Source organism: Vulpes vulpes, chromosome 15, assembly GCF_048418805.1.
Source record: "Vulpes vulpes isolate BD-2025 chromosome 15, VulVul3, whole genome shotgun sequence".
Classification (NCBI taxonomy): domain Eukaryota; kingdom Metazoa; phylum Chordata; class Mammalia; order Carnivora; family Canidae; genus Vulpes; species Vulpes vulpes.
Window position 1 is genome coordinate 38,722,264 of NC_132794.1, and position 16,195 is coordinate 38,738,458.

Below are 16,195 nucleotides of genomic sequence, written 5' to 3' on the forward strand. Positions count from 1 at the left end.
GCCACCCAGGCATCCTGGCAAAGACCCTATCTTAATACTTCTCTATATCTCTTTAGGCTGTACCTAGAGTAGGCCATTACTAAATATGATTATTGATTATCTGATCATAAGAACCATGTAAAAGTTAGTCTCTGGTAGAGAGTAATCCCAAAACTGGGTATAAATACATATTAACAAGAAGATTCCAACAAACAATGTCCAGGTCTTTGTTTATGAATGATTATCTGAAAATTTTATAATACAAATGTAATATTAAAATTTTAATGTTTAATTTCTGTTTTGAAGTGGTAGCCTAAATTATAATTCTTGTAGTCTATAATTATAATTGTCTTGTAGCCTAAATTATAATTCTCACAATTCCAGTAGAAGTAGGAGGGTGAAGATAAGCAATCTTCCTACTAAACCATGTAAATACAATACAGTATTCTCTCGGAGTCTGAACATTGTATACATTCAAGTATTATTTATCATTGATATTGTGTCTACCAACAATTTCAGACTTCTGCCTTTGGACTTTCTTATATTTCTTTGCATCAAGAATGTCTAAAATTATTTTCAAAATTGCTTTAATGTTTCATCTGCTCTTAGGCATCTTTGAACTTCTGAATCATCTCCTTGAATGTAAGAGAAACAAATTTAAAAGAAAATATATATTTAATTTATTTTTAAAATGAAGACAAATTCTAAATTCAATACATTAATTATAGTCCAGCTATCTGAATGATTTCCAAACATCAAATTTATAGTTATAAATTCAATTAATTGCATAGTTTTGTTAGTGTCCCCAAGTTTTACAGCCACATATTTTTCCTTGTCATCTAATTCTTGATGTATCTTTAATAACTTTACTGGACTTTTAACTTCTTTAGAACAAAATTCATATCTACTTCCTTTTTAGATCCCTCAGAGTTACTAACAAGTATTACATATTTTCTATAGTAGCTGCTCTATAAGTGTTTGTTACAAGACTGAACAAAACAATGACGAGAAGACCATTTAAATGTAGCTTGAAATGGGTCTTATTAAAAGGCTACCTTATCTGTATAGAAAACACAATGCCTTTGTTTTAGTAAATTATTTATACTTACTAATTTACCAAGATCTTTTTTTTTTTTAATTTACCAAGATCTAACATTCAGAGCCTCTCTTAATTTCTATTCATTTGAAATAGAAAGTGAGATAGCTATTAAGGTTTACTTTATTGAAGACTCAAATCCATTACACATATATTGAAGTTATTTTCTATTTTGTGTGTGGTAGTACTTCTGCACTCTAGAGTCCTTATTGGATTGAAGAGCAAATATATACATATGTTCCGTTGTGCCAGGGGGCACAAATTCTGTCTTGATTTACTCATGTGCAACTACTATTAACACTGTGAGGAATTCAGGGCAAAGTTTATTTTATTTTTCAAAAAGGATCATGTTATTACATATTCCAAATAACACATGAACTCTCATAGACTATAAAACCAATGATGTGCAGCCATACACATTTAGGGTACTTATTTAGTTTTTTCATTGACTAAATGTCTGACTAGTTTAACTCATTCTTTATGACATATATTTTTAAAAGCAAGACTTGACAAAGAGAGAAATGAGGTGAATTTCTGTAACTATAAAGCATGGATTCAGAAATTATAGAAAAAAATCCACATTTTAATGTTAAAACATACTGAACATGCTAAAGCATAGGACAATGTTGCATACTTTATTTGTCTTTAAAAACAAAAATTATCCATATGTTTGAGATAATCTCATTTGAGTGTTGTTCTTTAGTCAAATAGAGTAAGTGCTGCCTAACTTCTGGATTTGGAGAGGTTGAGAGAGGGGCATCCATATGGGGATGTTGAGAAGAGATGGGAGCTAGCATGGGAGGTAAAACAGGAGATCCTTCTGTTAGCTTACCTATCAACTCTTGTATTCCTCTGTGAGTAAATGTTGGAAGTAGCAACCTTTGATAGTCCACACTCTTGGCTCTTCTGCCCCACTGAGCACACACAACCTGTCTAGTCACAGTCACAAGAGAACTGAAAAACAGACCCTCGTTGGCTAGGAAGCATAAACACACTAAAAGAGTCTGTCCTCACATATTCTGACTCAACAGTTTACTAGCTATTGGTCTTTCAAAAGCCATTTCGTTTCTGTTGGTTTTTTACCTTTTATAGAAATAAGATTTTGGGACACCTGGGTGGCTCAGTGGTTGAGTGTTTGCCTTCAGCTCAGGTCGTGATCCTGGGGTCCCAGAATTGAGTCCCCCATCAGGCTCTTCACAGGGAGCCTGCTTCTCCCTCTGCCTGTGTCTCTGCCTCTCTGTGTGTCTCTCATGAATAAATAAAGTCTTTAAAAAAAAAAAAGAAATGAGACTTTTTAGACTTTGCCAATGACTGTTTCTGTCCTATACTATGTCTCTGAATTTTTAAATGCTATGTAAGTTGACATGTTAGTCATAATTTTGTTTATAAAAAGTCATACTTTGTATTGTAGCATTATTGAATGTAAAACAAAATACAGTGTAAGGTAGTGAATGAAATAATAAAATATCTTACAATATGACCAAATTTAAACCAAGGCATTTAAAACAAAGTATAAACCAAAAAAGAGGATATCCACACAAAATCCTTACCTAGAGCTATGACAGAATTATTTATTGATTTTGAACTAGAAACTCTAGACCTACATTATTTACAGAGATGGATACTGTTGGATGCCCTTCACATCTGGGGAGGCTTGAAATTATGTCAAATCAATATAAATATACTAAATAGATATGTCATTTGGCATTAAAAATATTAAAACATAGCCATATAAAGATGTTATCGAGTTAAGTTTTAAAAATTTATGTATCTTTCAAGAGGGAAAATCATTGAATAATAATAACAACACAAGGAGCTTAGGAGCTGATGCCAAGGAGAAAAAAACAATACATAGAAACCTGTAATGAATCTTCTTAAGATAATAAAAAACATGGGACACCAGGGTGGCTCAGTCCATCAAGCACCCAAATCTGGATTTGGCTCAGGTCATGATCTCAGGGTTGTGAAATGGAGCCTCATTCTGAGTTCATACGCTGGGCATGGAGTTTGCCTAAGAATCTCTCAATTCCACTCTCCCTCCCTCTCCCCCTGCCTTGCCCCTTCCCTCTCTCTCTTTCTCAAAAAAAAAAAAAAAAAAAAGATAATAAAAACCAATGTTAGACATACAAGTCAACTCCTATAAAAATAATAGAACCAGGGACAAGAAAAAGCAGATTTCTTTTCTAAATTAAGGAGAAAGAAATAGACTAATGGGGAAGTGGTAGCTGACAGAATGAAAGTATCTAGGACTAAGTGAATTTCCAAGTAAAGAGATGATTCTTGATAAAACATGTAAAGGTAAGTTGGGAACAGTAATACCTTATTAGTGCTTATTATGTGCCATGCCCAGTTGGGGAATTTTATCTGTATTAACTTATTTTATTCTTTCAACAGTCATTTGAAGGTGATATCCCAATTTTATATAGATGAAATGGACATGGAGAGATTCAGTGACTTGCCCCAGGTCTAATTAGCTGGAAAGTGGCAGAGCTGGTATTAGACCTAGGCAGTTTGTGTCAGCACTCTCCACCTTGACAGGATACACCTCAAGAGCCAACAGACTAGAAGAGGGCATCCATTCAAATTATAACCTAAGATAAAAAAAGCCAATGGATGGCAAATATCTGATATTCAAAGAAGAGGAAACTATTTTATGAAATACTGTACAAAACAATTTTAAACAGGTTATAAAATTATGTTTTATTAATCCTTGGAAAAGATATCATTGATCACATGGAATGAATATTTTTTCTTCAGGTATGAACTCATCTCTCTTACCTTAATGGTTACTATAACTGATAAAGTGTGAATGAAAAATAGGCATAATATACCTTTATTTTAGCAGAAATGTCTGTCTCGTTAAAAATTACGAAAATCATAGGATTTTTTATTATTGTTATTATTATTATTGGGTTTTTTTGGAAAGGGTTGGGAGGGTCTTTTATTTTTCCTTTGAAATAAAGAAGTGATGTTTTTAAATGAAAAAAAAATTACGAAAATCTTCAAAATGGTCTTAAAACTGAAAGTTAAAATCTTGATTATTTAGTATAAATGAATTCAGAGATAACTACAATGCCTCAAACGTGCTTGTATAAGTGAATAAATACAAAGATGAATCATGTTGCAGGATTTCTTCTTTGGTGCCCGAAGTTCTTGGTCACACTGCTTTGAAGAATGAAGAGCTACACTATACAGAGTGCTAGGCAGCAAAGCAAGGTTTATTGAGGGTTAATAAAGTTTATTTAATGATAGAGTGAGTACAAAGCTCCCAGAGAAGGAAGGGACCCAAGAGAGTTGCCATTGGAAATATCCTAGTCTAGATTTTTTATGGGCTTTGTTGGAGGGCTGCTTTAATCTAATTAACCTTCCCAGCACCTGTCATCCAATCAGCTTTTTGTCATTGATCTTTCGTGTGGAAAAGGATGGAGGGCCCCTTCCAGGGTAGTGTAAAATCCTTTTAAGGTGGTATCCTCTGGGTGGGGGGAACCCTGTCCCTGTCCACCTTTCTTCCATTGTCCTTCATCAAATAGATGTCTGTCTCTAGTGATGTATGAAAAGTCTTGTTTTTAAAAGTTTTTTAGGTTAAAATTATCCATCAAATAGAGGATGGGGAGGACTAAGCAGGAAGTTGCATTTTTAAAAAAAATGCTAAAGTTTAACTTGACTAAAAGTTTGATATAATTCACAGAATCGTAGCCAAAAACACTGATGCACTCAAAATGGAGTGTTGTCAAAATCAGTACAGAGTACTAGGGAGGTAATGGATGGTATAATTCTAAGATTACATCTAAATAGTTATGTTCCACCTGTGTGACACATAATGAGGGGAAATAATAAGGAAGGCAACCTGGATGGTCTGGATGGTAAAAATTTGGACATTTAATGAAAAAACAATGGAATTTAGTCTGTAGAATAGATTTTGTGTGTGTGTGTGTGTGTGTGTGTGTGTGTGTGTCCTTGAGTGTGCACGCATGTGTGTGTTCCAGGCATAAGTATTGGGAGTATGTTGTTCTCTTTTTGAGAAACAGAACAGCATGAGCTCATTCATATTTTAGCAGGAACCCTGTCATTGATGAAGGACAGTTAGAGGAAAGGCAGGAAGGGACAAGGAGCCCCCATCCCTAAGAGGAAATCACCCTTGAAAAGATGTTGCACCACCCTGGAAAGAGCCCTCCACCCTTTCCCATGTGATAGGTAGAAGACAAAAACTCAATTGGATGACAGGCACAGGGAAGGCTACTCACATTAAAACAGCCCTCCAACAGGCCCTTAGAAACAGAAATTCCATTGGCAACCCTCTCGGGGCTCCTCCCTCTTTGGGAGATTTGTCTATTACTCCGTGAAGGTTACTATGACTCAGTAAACTTTGTTTTATGTTTTACTATCACTCAATAAGCCTTACTTTGCTGCCCACCACTCTGTCTGGTCTACCTCTTCATTCTTCAAAGTGGTGGGACCAAGAACCTCGGGCACAGAAGGAAGAAGGAAAAGAAATCCTGCAACACCATGTTGAGACGAAAGTGGAATGAGATAAGGATAGAAGCAAGGAAATAGCACAGGTGGTAATGATCCAGATGAGACCTAAAGCTTACCCTAATTAGGATGATTCAAAATGATGAAATACTACATCTTTTTGGCTTCATCATAACTTTATAGGTAAAGCCAACAGGATTTGGTGGTACTATCTGTAGGGTGTGAAATACCATACACCAAAATATTTGGCCTGGACACTGTTATTCAAATAAAATTCCAGATTTTAAAGAAAACTTAGAAACTTTCTACTCAAGCCTTTGATTCTTTAAAGGAATCCTGTCTACATTAATCTCCTCATGGAACAATTCCTTGATGACAAGGAACATAACTCATCCCATTTTAGAATAGCTCTGGTTTTAAGAGCCCTCCTTCTTATAGTGAGCCAAAACCTGCTTCTATGTGATGGACAAATGTGATATCGTGGTTTATAATAAATATATATTTGATCTTTATTCCTGTTTTTGGCAGAGCTCCTAAAACCCTTGGAATTTCCTAAGTGATAAGGTATCTTGATAGCTGTGACATCCTTTTCAAACATACTTGACTTTATGTTAATGAGGTGACTTTTAGAAAGCCCTTAAGGATGAGAGTCACTAGGGGAACCAATAATAATGTGATTCAAGGCTTGGAACGTCCAGAGCCAGCCCTTTAACCTCTGGGGAATGGAGAGGGGTCTGAGATGGAGTTCAGTCACCACTGGCTGGTGATTTAATCAGTCATGCAAAGTAATGAAGCATCCATGAAAACCTAAAAGGACAGGGTTGAGGGAGCTCCCAGGTTGGTGAAATCAGACTGCCTCTATATGCCATGGTGCTGGGGCCTCAGACTCCAAGAGAACAAAAACTCCTGCATTCAGAATCTTGCCCTGAGTATCTCTTCCTTCTGGCTGTTAATTTGTATCCTCTATATATTCTGCAATGAACCAGCAATCTAGTAAAGAAACAGGGTTTCTGAGTTCTGTGAGCCCACCTAACAAATTCATCAAACCCAAGGTGGGAGATAGAGAAGTACAGTATGGAAATCTCTGATTTACAACTGGTCCGTCAGAATCACAAGTAACAACCTGGATTTGTGATTGACATCTGAAGTGGGGACAATTCTTAAACTGAACCTTTGACCAGTGGAATCTGACACTCCACTCCATGTAGAGAGTGGCGAGTCTAGTTGAATTATGTATGGAATACATAGATGGTGTCTGAGAATTGCTTGGTGTGTGTGTGGGGGGGGGGGAGAAATACACACATACTGGAATTGGTGTCAGAACTGTAACAAGTGAATGAGAAAAGATGGAAAACCTGATAGCAAGGTAGGTAAGAGAAAAATGCTATCTGAGCAATTTGGAAGAAGAGCATTGAGTCACAATTATTTGACCATGGGATATGAGTTCATCATTTCTTAATATTTTTAAAAAACAAAATATTTTCTCTATCCACCATGCTTACATAGGCGTCTTATTGATTCAGTGTTTGTGATGATGGTGGGTTTCTTTGTGCTTTGTTTTATGATGATGGTGTTAAGCAAATGAAAAATACTGATGTACTCTAGTTTTTGGCTCCTTGGTGTCCTAAGTCTCAGCCTCTCGGCTATATTTAAGTGTGCATGCCCTTTAAATAAGGAGTGAGATATGAAACATGTACAAGTACAGTTTGTTCGCCAACTAATTAGAATGAATGCCAACCAGTCTGGTGCATTTCAGCTAATATCTGGCTGCTTCAAACTACGGGAGAATCAAGCTATTAGAGTGCTGAGTTTAAATACTACATATTTTTATTTTGTCTTTATTGTAATGAACAAGCCTATCTTTAGCTCCTGCTGTGCACTTTTGGAGGGTCTTCCATATGGTTGCTGCTAAGTATTTTGGCATTTTTCCCAACTGTTACAATTGGGTCAGTGGGGGGACTGTATAGGAGTAATAAAACAGGGTGACTGCGGCGGGGAGGAGTAGCATTACCCGCACTAACAGCTTATTGCCTCGCACGCACTCAAGCACAGCTCAACACCATTCATCACAGCAGGCACCAGGGTAAACTGCCTTTTTGCCATATAGTTCACACGGAAAGGCCAGGTCTTGGGTTCAGAGCCCAGAGTTCTTGTTTCTAGTTTTTCTTGTTTCCTTACTCATTGTCCCATAACATCTAGAATAATTTGCATATCACCATATCGTTCTGAGAAAGTCTTCACGAGCAGTCTCAGCTAAATTTTAGCGACAACAGCAGGATCATCAGTGTCCTGAGCACTTTGATAGGAGACACCGTGACTGCAGTGTTTCCGCCGGCAGGAGTGACGTGAAACAAAGGCTACTAGTATTTTATCCGTGGAAGGCTGTGTGGCTTCAAGCGCCAGTAGATGGGAGGGGGAAAGTTCGCAGCAAAATCAGTAAGACTCTGAACAGCGAAATGAGACATTCGGCTGAGGCGCGCGCGCAGGGAAGCCATGAGCTCGCGGTCTTGATTCAGGCTGTGTTTTCCGTATTTATGCTTCTTTAAATAATTTATTACGGTTTTCCTTTAGGGGCTCCTCCCCCAACACACATTACGCATCACGATGCAGTCACATAGCACTGTACTAGGTTCACAGTATATTCGTGAATTTTTCTCGAGCAATTACAAGAAATAGAGATTTTAAGAAACAGAGGCCTTTAAATCCGTACGCAGAGGTGGGGTTTCTGTTCGTGTCTTTCACGTTTCCAGCCAAGAACGGTCAACAAGGAGCGCGGCAGCACGTTGCTCCCTGTTCCCGCCCGCCCGCCCTCCGCAAGCCCAGGAGCAGGACTCGCGGGGACGCGCCGGGCGGTCGCGCCCCGGGCCGGCGAGGCAGGTGCCCGCCCCTCAGGACCCCCGGGGCTGCCCGGACTGAGGAAGGTCCCGAGGCGGCGACTGGGCGTCGCTGACCGGCATCTCCGGCTGGCTCCGGGACGACGCCCTCTGGCGCTGACACGCTGGAGACCCCTCCGGCCGCCCCGCTGGAGGAGGCGAGGGCTAACCCGCTCCCGCGGCGGCCGGCCTGACCGAGCCCGCGCAGAAGCTCCCACGCCGCCGCGGGCGGGAGGGCGGGAGGGCGGCGGCAGCGGCTTCAGGCGCCGCAGTGCGCAGGCGCGCGCGCCTCTGACGCAGGCGCCGCCTACAAGTGACTTCTCCAAAAAGTGTTTAGTTGTCGGTCACCTGAGCTCGGGCGACGCGGCCACGGCAGGCGTCGCGACGCCCGTCCCCCGCGGCTCCCGCCCGGAGACCTGCCCTCGCCGCTCGCCCCGCCGCTCGCCCCGCCGCAGCGGACCGTCTACGGGCCCGTCTCTTCCGTCCCGTCCTCTCCGGCCGCGGGCGGGACCGGGCGGAGCCGGCGGCCCGGGCGCGGCCCCCGACCATGGCGTCGCTATTCAAGAAGAAAACCGTGGACGGTGAGTCGGGGCCGCGCGGAAGGGACCCCGCTCTGCGCCGCTGGCGTGTCTCGGGCGCGTCCGCCACGGTTCTTTCTGCTCCCAGAGGCGGGGTCGCGGCCGGTGGCCCACAGGTGACCGCCCTCGTGCGTCACTTGTCGGCTTCCCCGAGTCTCCTGACGCGCCGCGCCTCAGCCTCGCCTCAGCCTCGCCTCAGCCTCACCTGCGCGGCTCGGGCCCGTGACGGCCGCCGCGGCCCTACCGCCCGCCCCCGCCCCGCCCCCACCGCCACCCCCGCCCCCACCCGCCTGTTTCCCCCTTAGCGAGACCTGCAGCCCTCCGGGGAGGCTGCGTGCGGCTGGCTCTGGGGTGTCATTAGACGGTATTTGACGAATTCTTGCCGGTTGCCTCTGTTGGCCGGTCGCCCTGCGTCCTGGAGCGCAGACGGCAAACCCGTGTGGAGCTGGACGGGGCACACCAGGCTCCGGGCACAAAGTGAACCTGGGTCTGGGTCGTCTTGCTTTAAGAATATCCCACGGCAGAGATGTGAAACAAGTGCTTCTTTACCGACTCCAATAGAAATGGAAAAGAAACCTAAGGGAAGTGACTTGGGTTTGCCTTTTGTAATGTATTTTTCCTTCCCTATGATTATCTTTCGCTGTCTAAGTAAAAGATGTGACACGTACTTCTGCATAGAAGTTTACACTTGCAGATACTTGCATTGGTTCAGACAGCTCAATGTCATCTTAAGAAGAAAAAAAGAATGTACAGAAATATATAAATTGTTTAAAAGCAATTACTGTAGTGTATATTATATAACACTAATGAATTATTCTTGATATTTTCAGTTACTGCCACCAGGAATCAAATTCATTCAAGTTATTTAAAATTTGTGTTTCCTATTACATGTTGAGTCTAGGTTGCTGTTGGTTCAACTGAAGAATCACTTCTTTGTAAGGGTCTAACCCTGCCACAAAAGGAGCAGTGGTAGCTAGACCGCGGTTGGTACAAACAGTGCTGAGTCCAGACCTGGGGTACTTCTTTATTCCTTTGTACGGACTGTCCCAGTGCCAGCAACATTATTTTGGGGAGGATAACAAAGACATCACTTTTACTTTGCCACTCTATCCTTCACTTCAACACATAATGTAATTTTAGTCCTGATTTAGTGCACAGCATAATACATTTTTGCCTGCCCTGAATGGGCGACAAAAAAAATTTTTTTTTCTGATTTATGGACTTTTTATTAACTAAGAAGTACCATTTACAGTACCTGGAATACCTTCCGAGTTGGTATAGGATGTAGTACAATTATTTGAGAATGCCATCTAATTTTGAATGTGGCACTTTCTTCACTGTTTCAATACCAATATCATGGTTTTCTGTACTTATGGGCAGGTGGGGAGGGGCAGAAAGGTTTATTTTTTTGTTTCAGTTTTATTTAGTGAGAATTTACTAAAGAGAGGAAAAGAGTTAGACCTTTGTTACTGGGATGTTACAGATTGTATTTTTAAAAACGTCTTAACATTAAAGGCCAAACAGCTTTAATTGCTTAATATCTGTCAAATATTTTCACAGACATAAATGTTAGTTCTGTATTCTCATTGGTGTGCTTCTTGGTGAATTTGGCAGGCTAGTGACTATTGTATTGTACTTGAAGTACAGACCAGAGAAAGAGAAAAGAGAAAAAACAATGAGGATGTTTAATTGCATACTCATTTGCAGTTGGGTTAATTCATCCAAGAAATAATGTTTTTTGCTAAATAGGTTTATTTGTGAAAATAAAGTCTTAAGGACTTTGGCTAGGAACTATACTACTGATTTAAAAGATCTATGTGTGAAATTTCTGAATATAAATTTGGCCACTGTGTGCATTTACTATAACTACTAAACTGCATACTTGATGTTTTTTTTTTTTACATTATCATGTCAATTCAGATCACTTAATGACATTTTAATTATAGATTTGTACTTTCATTTTTCTGATATAGAGCTTTATTGGTGTTTTTACTCTTTGTTTTATTAAAAAGAGGGTGTTTTGTTGAAAAGGTGACAGCATTCTTCTTAGCAGTAATGAGGCTGTATATTATGAAATGTAATGTATTTTTATGCATTTCTCCCAGACCTTAGACTCGTTGATTATTGATCATAAGATCATTTGCTGTATGCTGCCTTTTTATCTGTTTCAGCAGTAATGAAATTCTGAAATATAAGGAAATATGTAACTGCATATAGATCTGGAAAAATGAATCTTTTTGTCTCTTTGGATTGGCTGGAAGAGTTGCATGCTATATCATTAAAGACTACGGCACTTGTAAATTAAAAAGGGAGACAACATTACAGCACTTATTACTATTCAGAGTTATGTTTAATTCATTTTTGACACAAAGATGAACAAGACTGCAGTGTATACTTTGTTAGAGAAATTAATGAGAATTGTACTTCAGTGCCACAGAAGAGAAAAATTCCTTTGAATTTGAAATTACAGTGGAGTATTTGGTTTCCCTTTTATACTGATTTTTAAGGTATATACATGTACATGCGGTAATGCGTTTACAGTGCTTCTCCCCCCACCCCAAGTGGACTAATGGTGACCTATTTATTGAAACTAATTATGAACCTGTAAATCAGGTTGCCATGAGGATTTATCATAAATGCACAACTAAAATAGGTCTTTTAAAAAGTGAAAATTTTTAAGAACTATATAATTTTTGTTGTCCTTGTTAAAGGCAAATTTGAGGTCCTGCTCTAAGCCAGCACTGTGGTAGCATTTTGTGTGCAGCATCTTATTTAATTTTCACAAAACTTAGATGATAAGTGCTATTACTGTCCTCACTTTATAGGTGAGGAAATTGAGATACAGAGAACTAAGTAATTTGCCCAAGGTGACACAACTTAGTAGCAAAACCAGAACCTCATCCCTTGAGTATTATCATTGATAATATTTTTGTATAAGAGATCCTATGGCACATTTTAATTTTGCTATTCTTCTAGTATATGGAATTCCCAACCTTGGTAACTGTCTGTGAGCCAGGCTATTTTCCTCTTGGAATCAGTGGTAGAGCTTTAATTTCACATAGTGGTAGAACTGGAAGAAAAAAACAAAAAAAAAAAAAACCAAAAAAACCCCCTCCTTTTTCTGACTCTCCACTGACCCAAGGGTTTCTTAGGAAGTATTGGCCAGTCTTTTTGCTCTTCATGTAAACTTCTTAAAGGAGTAGTGTTGTCTTCTATTCCTTCCCCCTTTATTCTCAGACCACCCCTCAATTCTACAGCAGTTTGCTTTACATCTTAAGTAATGAGATCTTGCTAAGATCATCAGTGACTCCTAGATTGCCAAAATGGCCATTTTTTAGTGATCATTTCTTGGGCCTATGTTTTGCATTTGATCCTAATAATTTCTTTATTGAAATTCTCTTTTGGCTTCCATGAAACTCTGTAATATATTCTCTGACCACTCTTTTACTGTCTCCCTTCAGATTCATCTTTTCCTTTTTTCCTTCCTCTTTTCCTCCCTCCCTTCCTTCCCCTTTTTTTCCCCCTGCTCCTTAAATGGTAGTGTTCTTGGTTCCATGTTGGGCTACCACCTTTCTAACTGTACAGTCTCTCCTTGCATGATCTTACCCAAAGCCTTATTATTGTGGTTACTACCTAAATGCTGATAGATACCAAATTTGTGTTTCTAGTTGCTTCTGAGTTTCAGACCTGACTTGCTGAGTATCTCTACCTAGAAGTCCCAAAGTACCCCAAATGGAGATTCCAAACAGAATTCATCACCATCTCCTTAAGTTAGTTCCTTTCCTGAGTCTCCTGTTCCAGTGTTGGCAGGTCTTGATTTTGTCTCCTACCTTTAATTAATTACCAAGTTTTGCTCCTTTTGCCTCTTACGTATTTGGCACACACAATTTTTGACTGTGAGCCTGCAACTCCTCTAATTCAGATCCCATTTACCTTGCACTCTATTACATCATCTTTCTGCCCTTTTTCCCCCTATAGTTTCATAGCCCTTAAACTGTTCATCTACAGAGTTGCCTTGTGATTTGATCTACCTGAAACCCAAATCAGACTATGCTGGTCCTCAGTTTAAACCCCTTTAGTATATCCATGATACCAACAGAATCCGTGAGAGCTCTTTAATAAGGCATATACGGCCCTCCATGATCTGATCCTTGACTTTCTTGTCATGTCTCTGAACATTTTACTGTCCAGCAGTATTGTTTTTATATTCATCAGTACATACCGTGGTCTTTTCTCTCTGACGTATTTTTGCTTGTGATATCTTTATGCATAGAATCCTCTTTTTCCTCCTGCTGGCTAACCTGCACTATGTCAGGTGTTTTTCTTCTCTGATGCAATCTCAAATTGCGTTAAGGATCTCGCTCCTGTATTGTAATTTTTTTAGCCTCTGTTTCCTGACTTGCATTCACTGGGACTAAAGTAGATCCTTGTATACTTCCAAAGTTGGACTATGTCTGTTCTAAGTTTTTCCTGTATTCTGTTAATGCAAGGTAGCAGTCTCTTTAGGATTCCTGAAAGTATCTCTGCATTGATTTATAATTTAGAAACAAAATTTCAAAATAATAGCACTTGTTAACCAAAAGTAGTTTCCATATCCAGAGCTGTTTATAAACTACATCCATATATCATTGCCACCCACTTGCAAGCTTAGACATAATTTGAGGAGCCTTACTGGCATAAGAGCAAGGTTCTTGGTTTTTGCCTTACTGGGGATTGTATCCATGTATGCTGTTAGTCGGAGTTCAGAATCTGTGAAGTTTTGACTAACTCGGAATAAATCTCCTGCCAAAAGGTAGGTTGACACATTTGTGATATATTAAGAAAGGATAAAATACTATCTATATGGGAAGCCCAGGTGGTTCAGTGGTTTAGAGCCACCTTCAGCCCAGGGCGTGATCCTGGAGATCCGGGATCGAGTTCCACGTTGGGCTCCCTGCATGGAGCCTGCTTCTCCCTCTGCCCCTCTCTCTCTCTCTCTCTCCCTCTCTCTCTCTCTCTCTCTGTGTCTCTCATGAATAAATAAATAGAATCTTAAAAAAAAAATACCATCTATTTAAACTGAATCCCCTCCGGAACTTTTCTGCTTTCTTCCAACTGAGATACAACCTTCTGGTACTACCTGTAATACCTAGGTCTTTCCTAAGATGCTGTGGGTTTCCTTGGTGCTTGTTATTGTGGATATTTAAAAACTCAAATTTTTCTTGCTGTTTGCCCCCTACATTCTTGGCACACCAAAGAAAAATAATTGAACATGGGATTCAGAACTATAGTACTCTTTGAGCATTTTTCTGAGTGAAATTCTCCCTACTTCTAGTATAGATATTTCATAGGAAAATGTCTCCCCTTTCTCTGCATCCCTAGCATAACTCCAAAGACTGGTATTTCTTTTCATGCTGCTGTTTTGCACCTTCAAGTCCACAGGTCTGTGAAACTTTCCTTTCATAGGAGCTTTGCCTCTTGTTCCCTCTCATCTACAGCGAGAAAATACTCTTTCACAGTTTTCTGAACTGAAGCTGTTACTGATGTTGGTACAAAGCCTGGGTCTTTGAGGACCAAATGAGACCTGAAGATCTATTGGTACATAGTCCATGTGAAGACCTTCCTTCAGCTCTTGGAAACACTGATATTTTACTAGTAATAAATTAATCTGAATGAATTTCTCAGGATTTGAGTGACTTGAGACTTTACTTGGTGGTGGGGGCAGGGGAGGAAAGCATTCCTTTTATGCCACCATAGGGCTAGACTAGCCTCTCCTGTTTTCTCTTTAGTATTCCACCTGTTCCTTCCAGGAAAGTCCTGCTGAGTTTCTCAACTTCAGACTAGTTTTTAAATGGATCCAGGACCATATGTAAAAGAAATGTGTTGGCACAATCCTCCACAGCCCTTTCTGTTTCCCATTGTTGTTTTTTATTTTTTGTTCTTATTTTTTCTTTACCATGTGTCAAAACTGGTTAATTAAACTAATATTATTCCTCCCTGATCTGTTGATACAGAATTTCCAAAGCCTGAAAAAAAAGAGATTTGCTTGCATATCAAATTGAATTCCTCCACTAGGTGTTCTCTCGTTGTCATTGTCCTTCTGCCTCTCAGTAAATTTGGTTCCCAGAGCCAGCATTTGCTAGAAACTGACCATAAACATCCCTGTTTTATCCCCTAATTCTTGAGTTTGTACCATTTTGTAGTTTTTTTTCTCCCCATCCCCCGAAGAAGGTGGTGCATCCTCCCATAGCCAGGACTCCTATCCTGGTTATTGTTTGGTAAGCTCCACCACAACCCCAGTTCTATTCAGTAAGGGTCAGGATGTATCTAATTATCTAATACCTTTCTCCTGCTAAACCAGGGCTGCAGACTCTCTACTTCCACTCACAGTTGCTGTGGAGATTGCAGATGAAATCTAAAGTAGAAGCTCCCTGCCTTCTCAGGTCTTGCTCTCCAGAGCAAGTTAATAAAAATGGTAAGGCAGGATGTGCTTTATTTCTCCTGTGCTCCTATTTCAATCCATGTAGTGAGCAGATTTAGGACAACTAATAGGCAGTAAAACTGCATGAACCAAAATGATTGTTTTTTCCTTTAAAGAAATACATTTAAAAGCAGAAAATATGCTGTATTAGATTAAAATTTCTGTCCTGACCTTATGGTAAAGCACAAAACCCAGTATATGGTAGAGTGGATGTTGTCAAGTAGACCAGCTGGAATCCCACTGAGTGGTACCATTTGCATGTTGTGCCTCAGGGCTCCTGGGGCAATGATCCTGAACTACCCTTGAGACAGGCCACCTCCTTTCCCCAAGAAGAAAGGCACTTTAATTTAAATACATTTAAAATATAATTCACAAATTAATGAATGCCTGTATTTAGAGTTGATAATTACTTTTTGCTTTAATCCTCAAATGTTGAAATTGTATGTAAATAAGCAAGGTCTGGAAGGACAGCCATAATTCAAGTTGGGGCCTCACCTCAAACCCCAGTTGAGAATTCTAGTAAGCTAGGTTGGACCACATGGAGGTCCCTTTTGTTTTGTTTTGTTACTTACTACCCCCCCCCCCCCCCCCCCAGGCAGATAGACCTTATTGATTCAGAACCAAGGAAAGCAGAATGGCTTTTTCTGTCTGTAACTTCTGAAATCCAGAATTTAAGTCTTCAGTCACTAGTGCACACATGTGTATTTCATTCAGTAAAAAGAGCCCAAAAGGCTAG

At 40.0% G+C, this 16,195-nt stretch overlaps 1 protein-coding gene across 1 annotated transcript in view; it reads left to right on the forward strand.

Moving 5' to 3' along the window:
- The first annotated feature begins 8,690 nt into the window (after positions 1-8,690).
- Positions 8,691-16,195, forward strand: part of CHMP2B (charged multivesicular body protein 2B) — a 30,485-nt gene continuing 22,980 nt past the window's right edge. Inside the window, exon 1 of the mRNA XM_025986429.2 lies at positions 8,691-9,002. Coding sequence (XP_025842214.1) covers positions 8,969-9,002 — 34 coding nt within the window. The 5' untranslated portion in view covers positions 8,691-8,968. The remainder of the gene's footprint in view (positions 9,003-16,195) is intronic.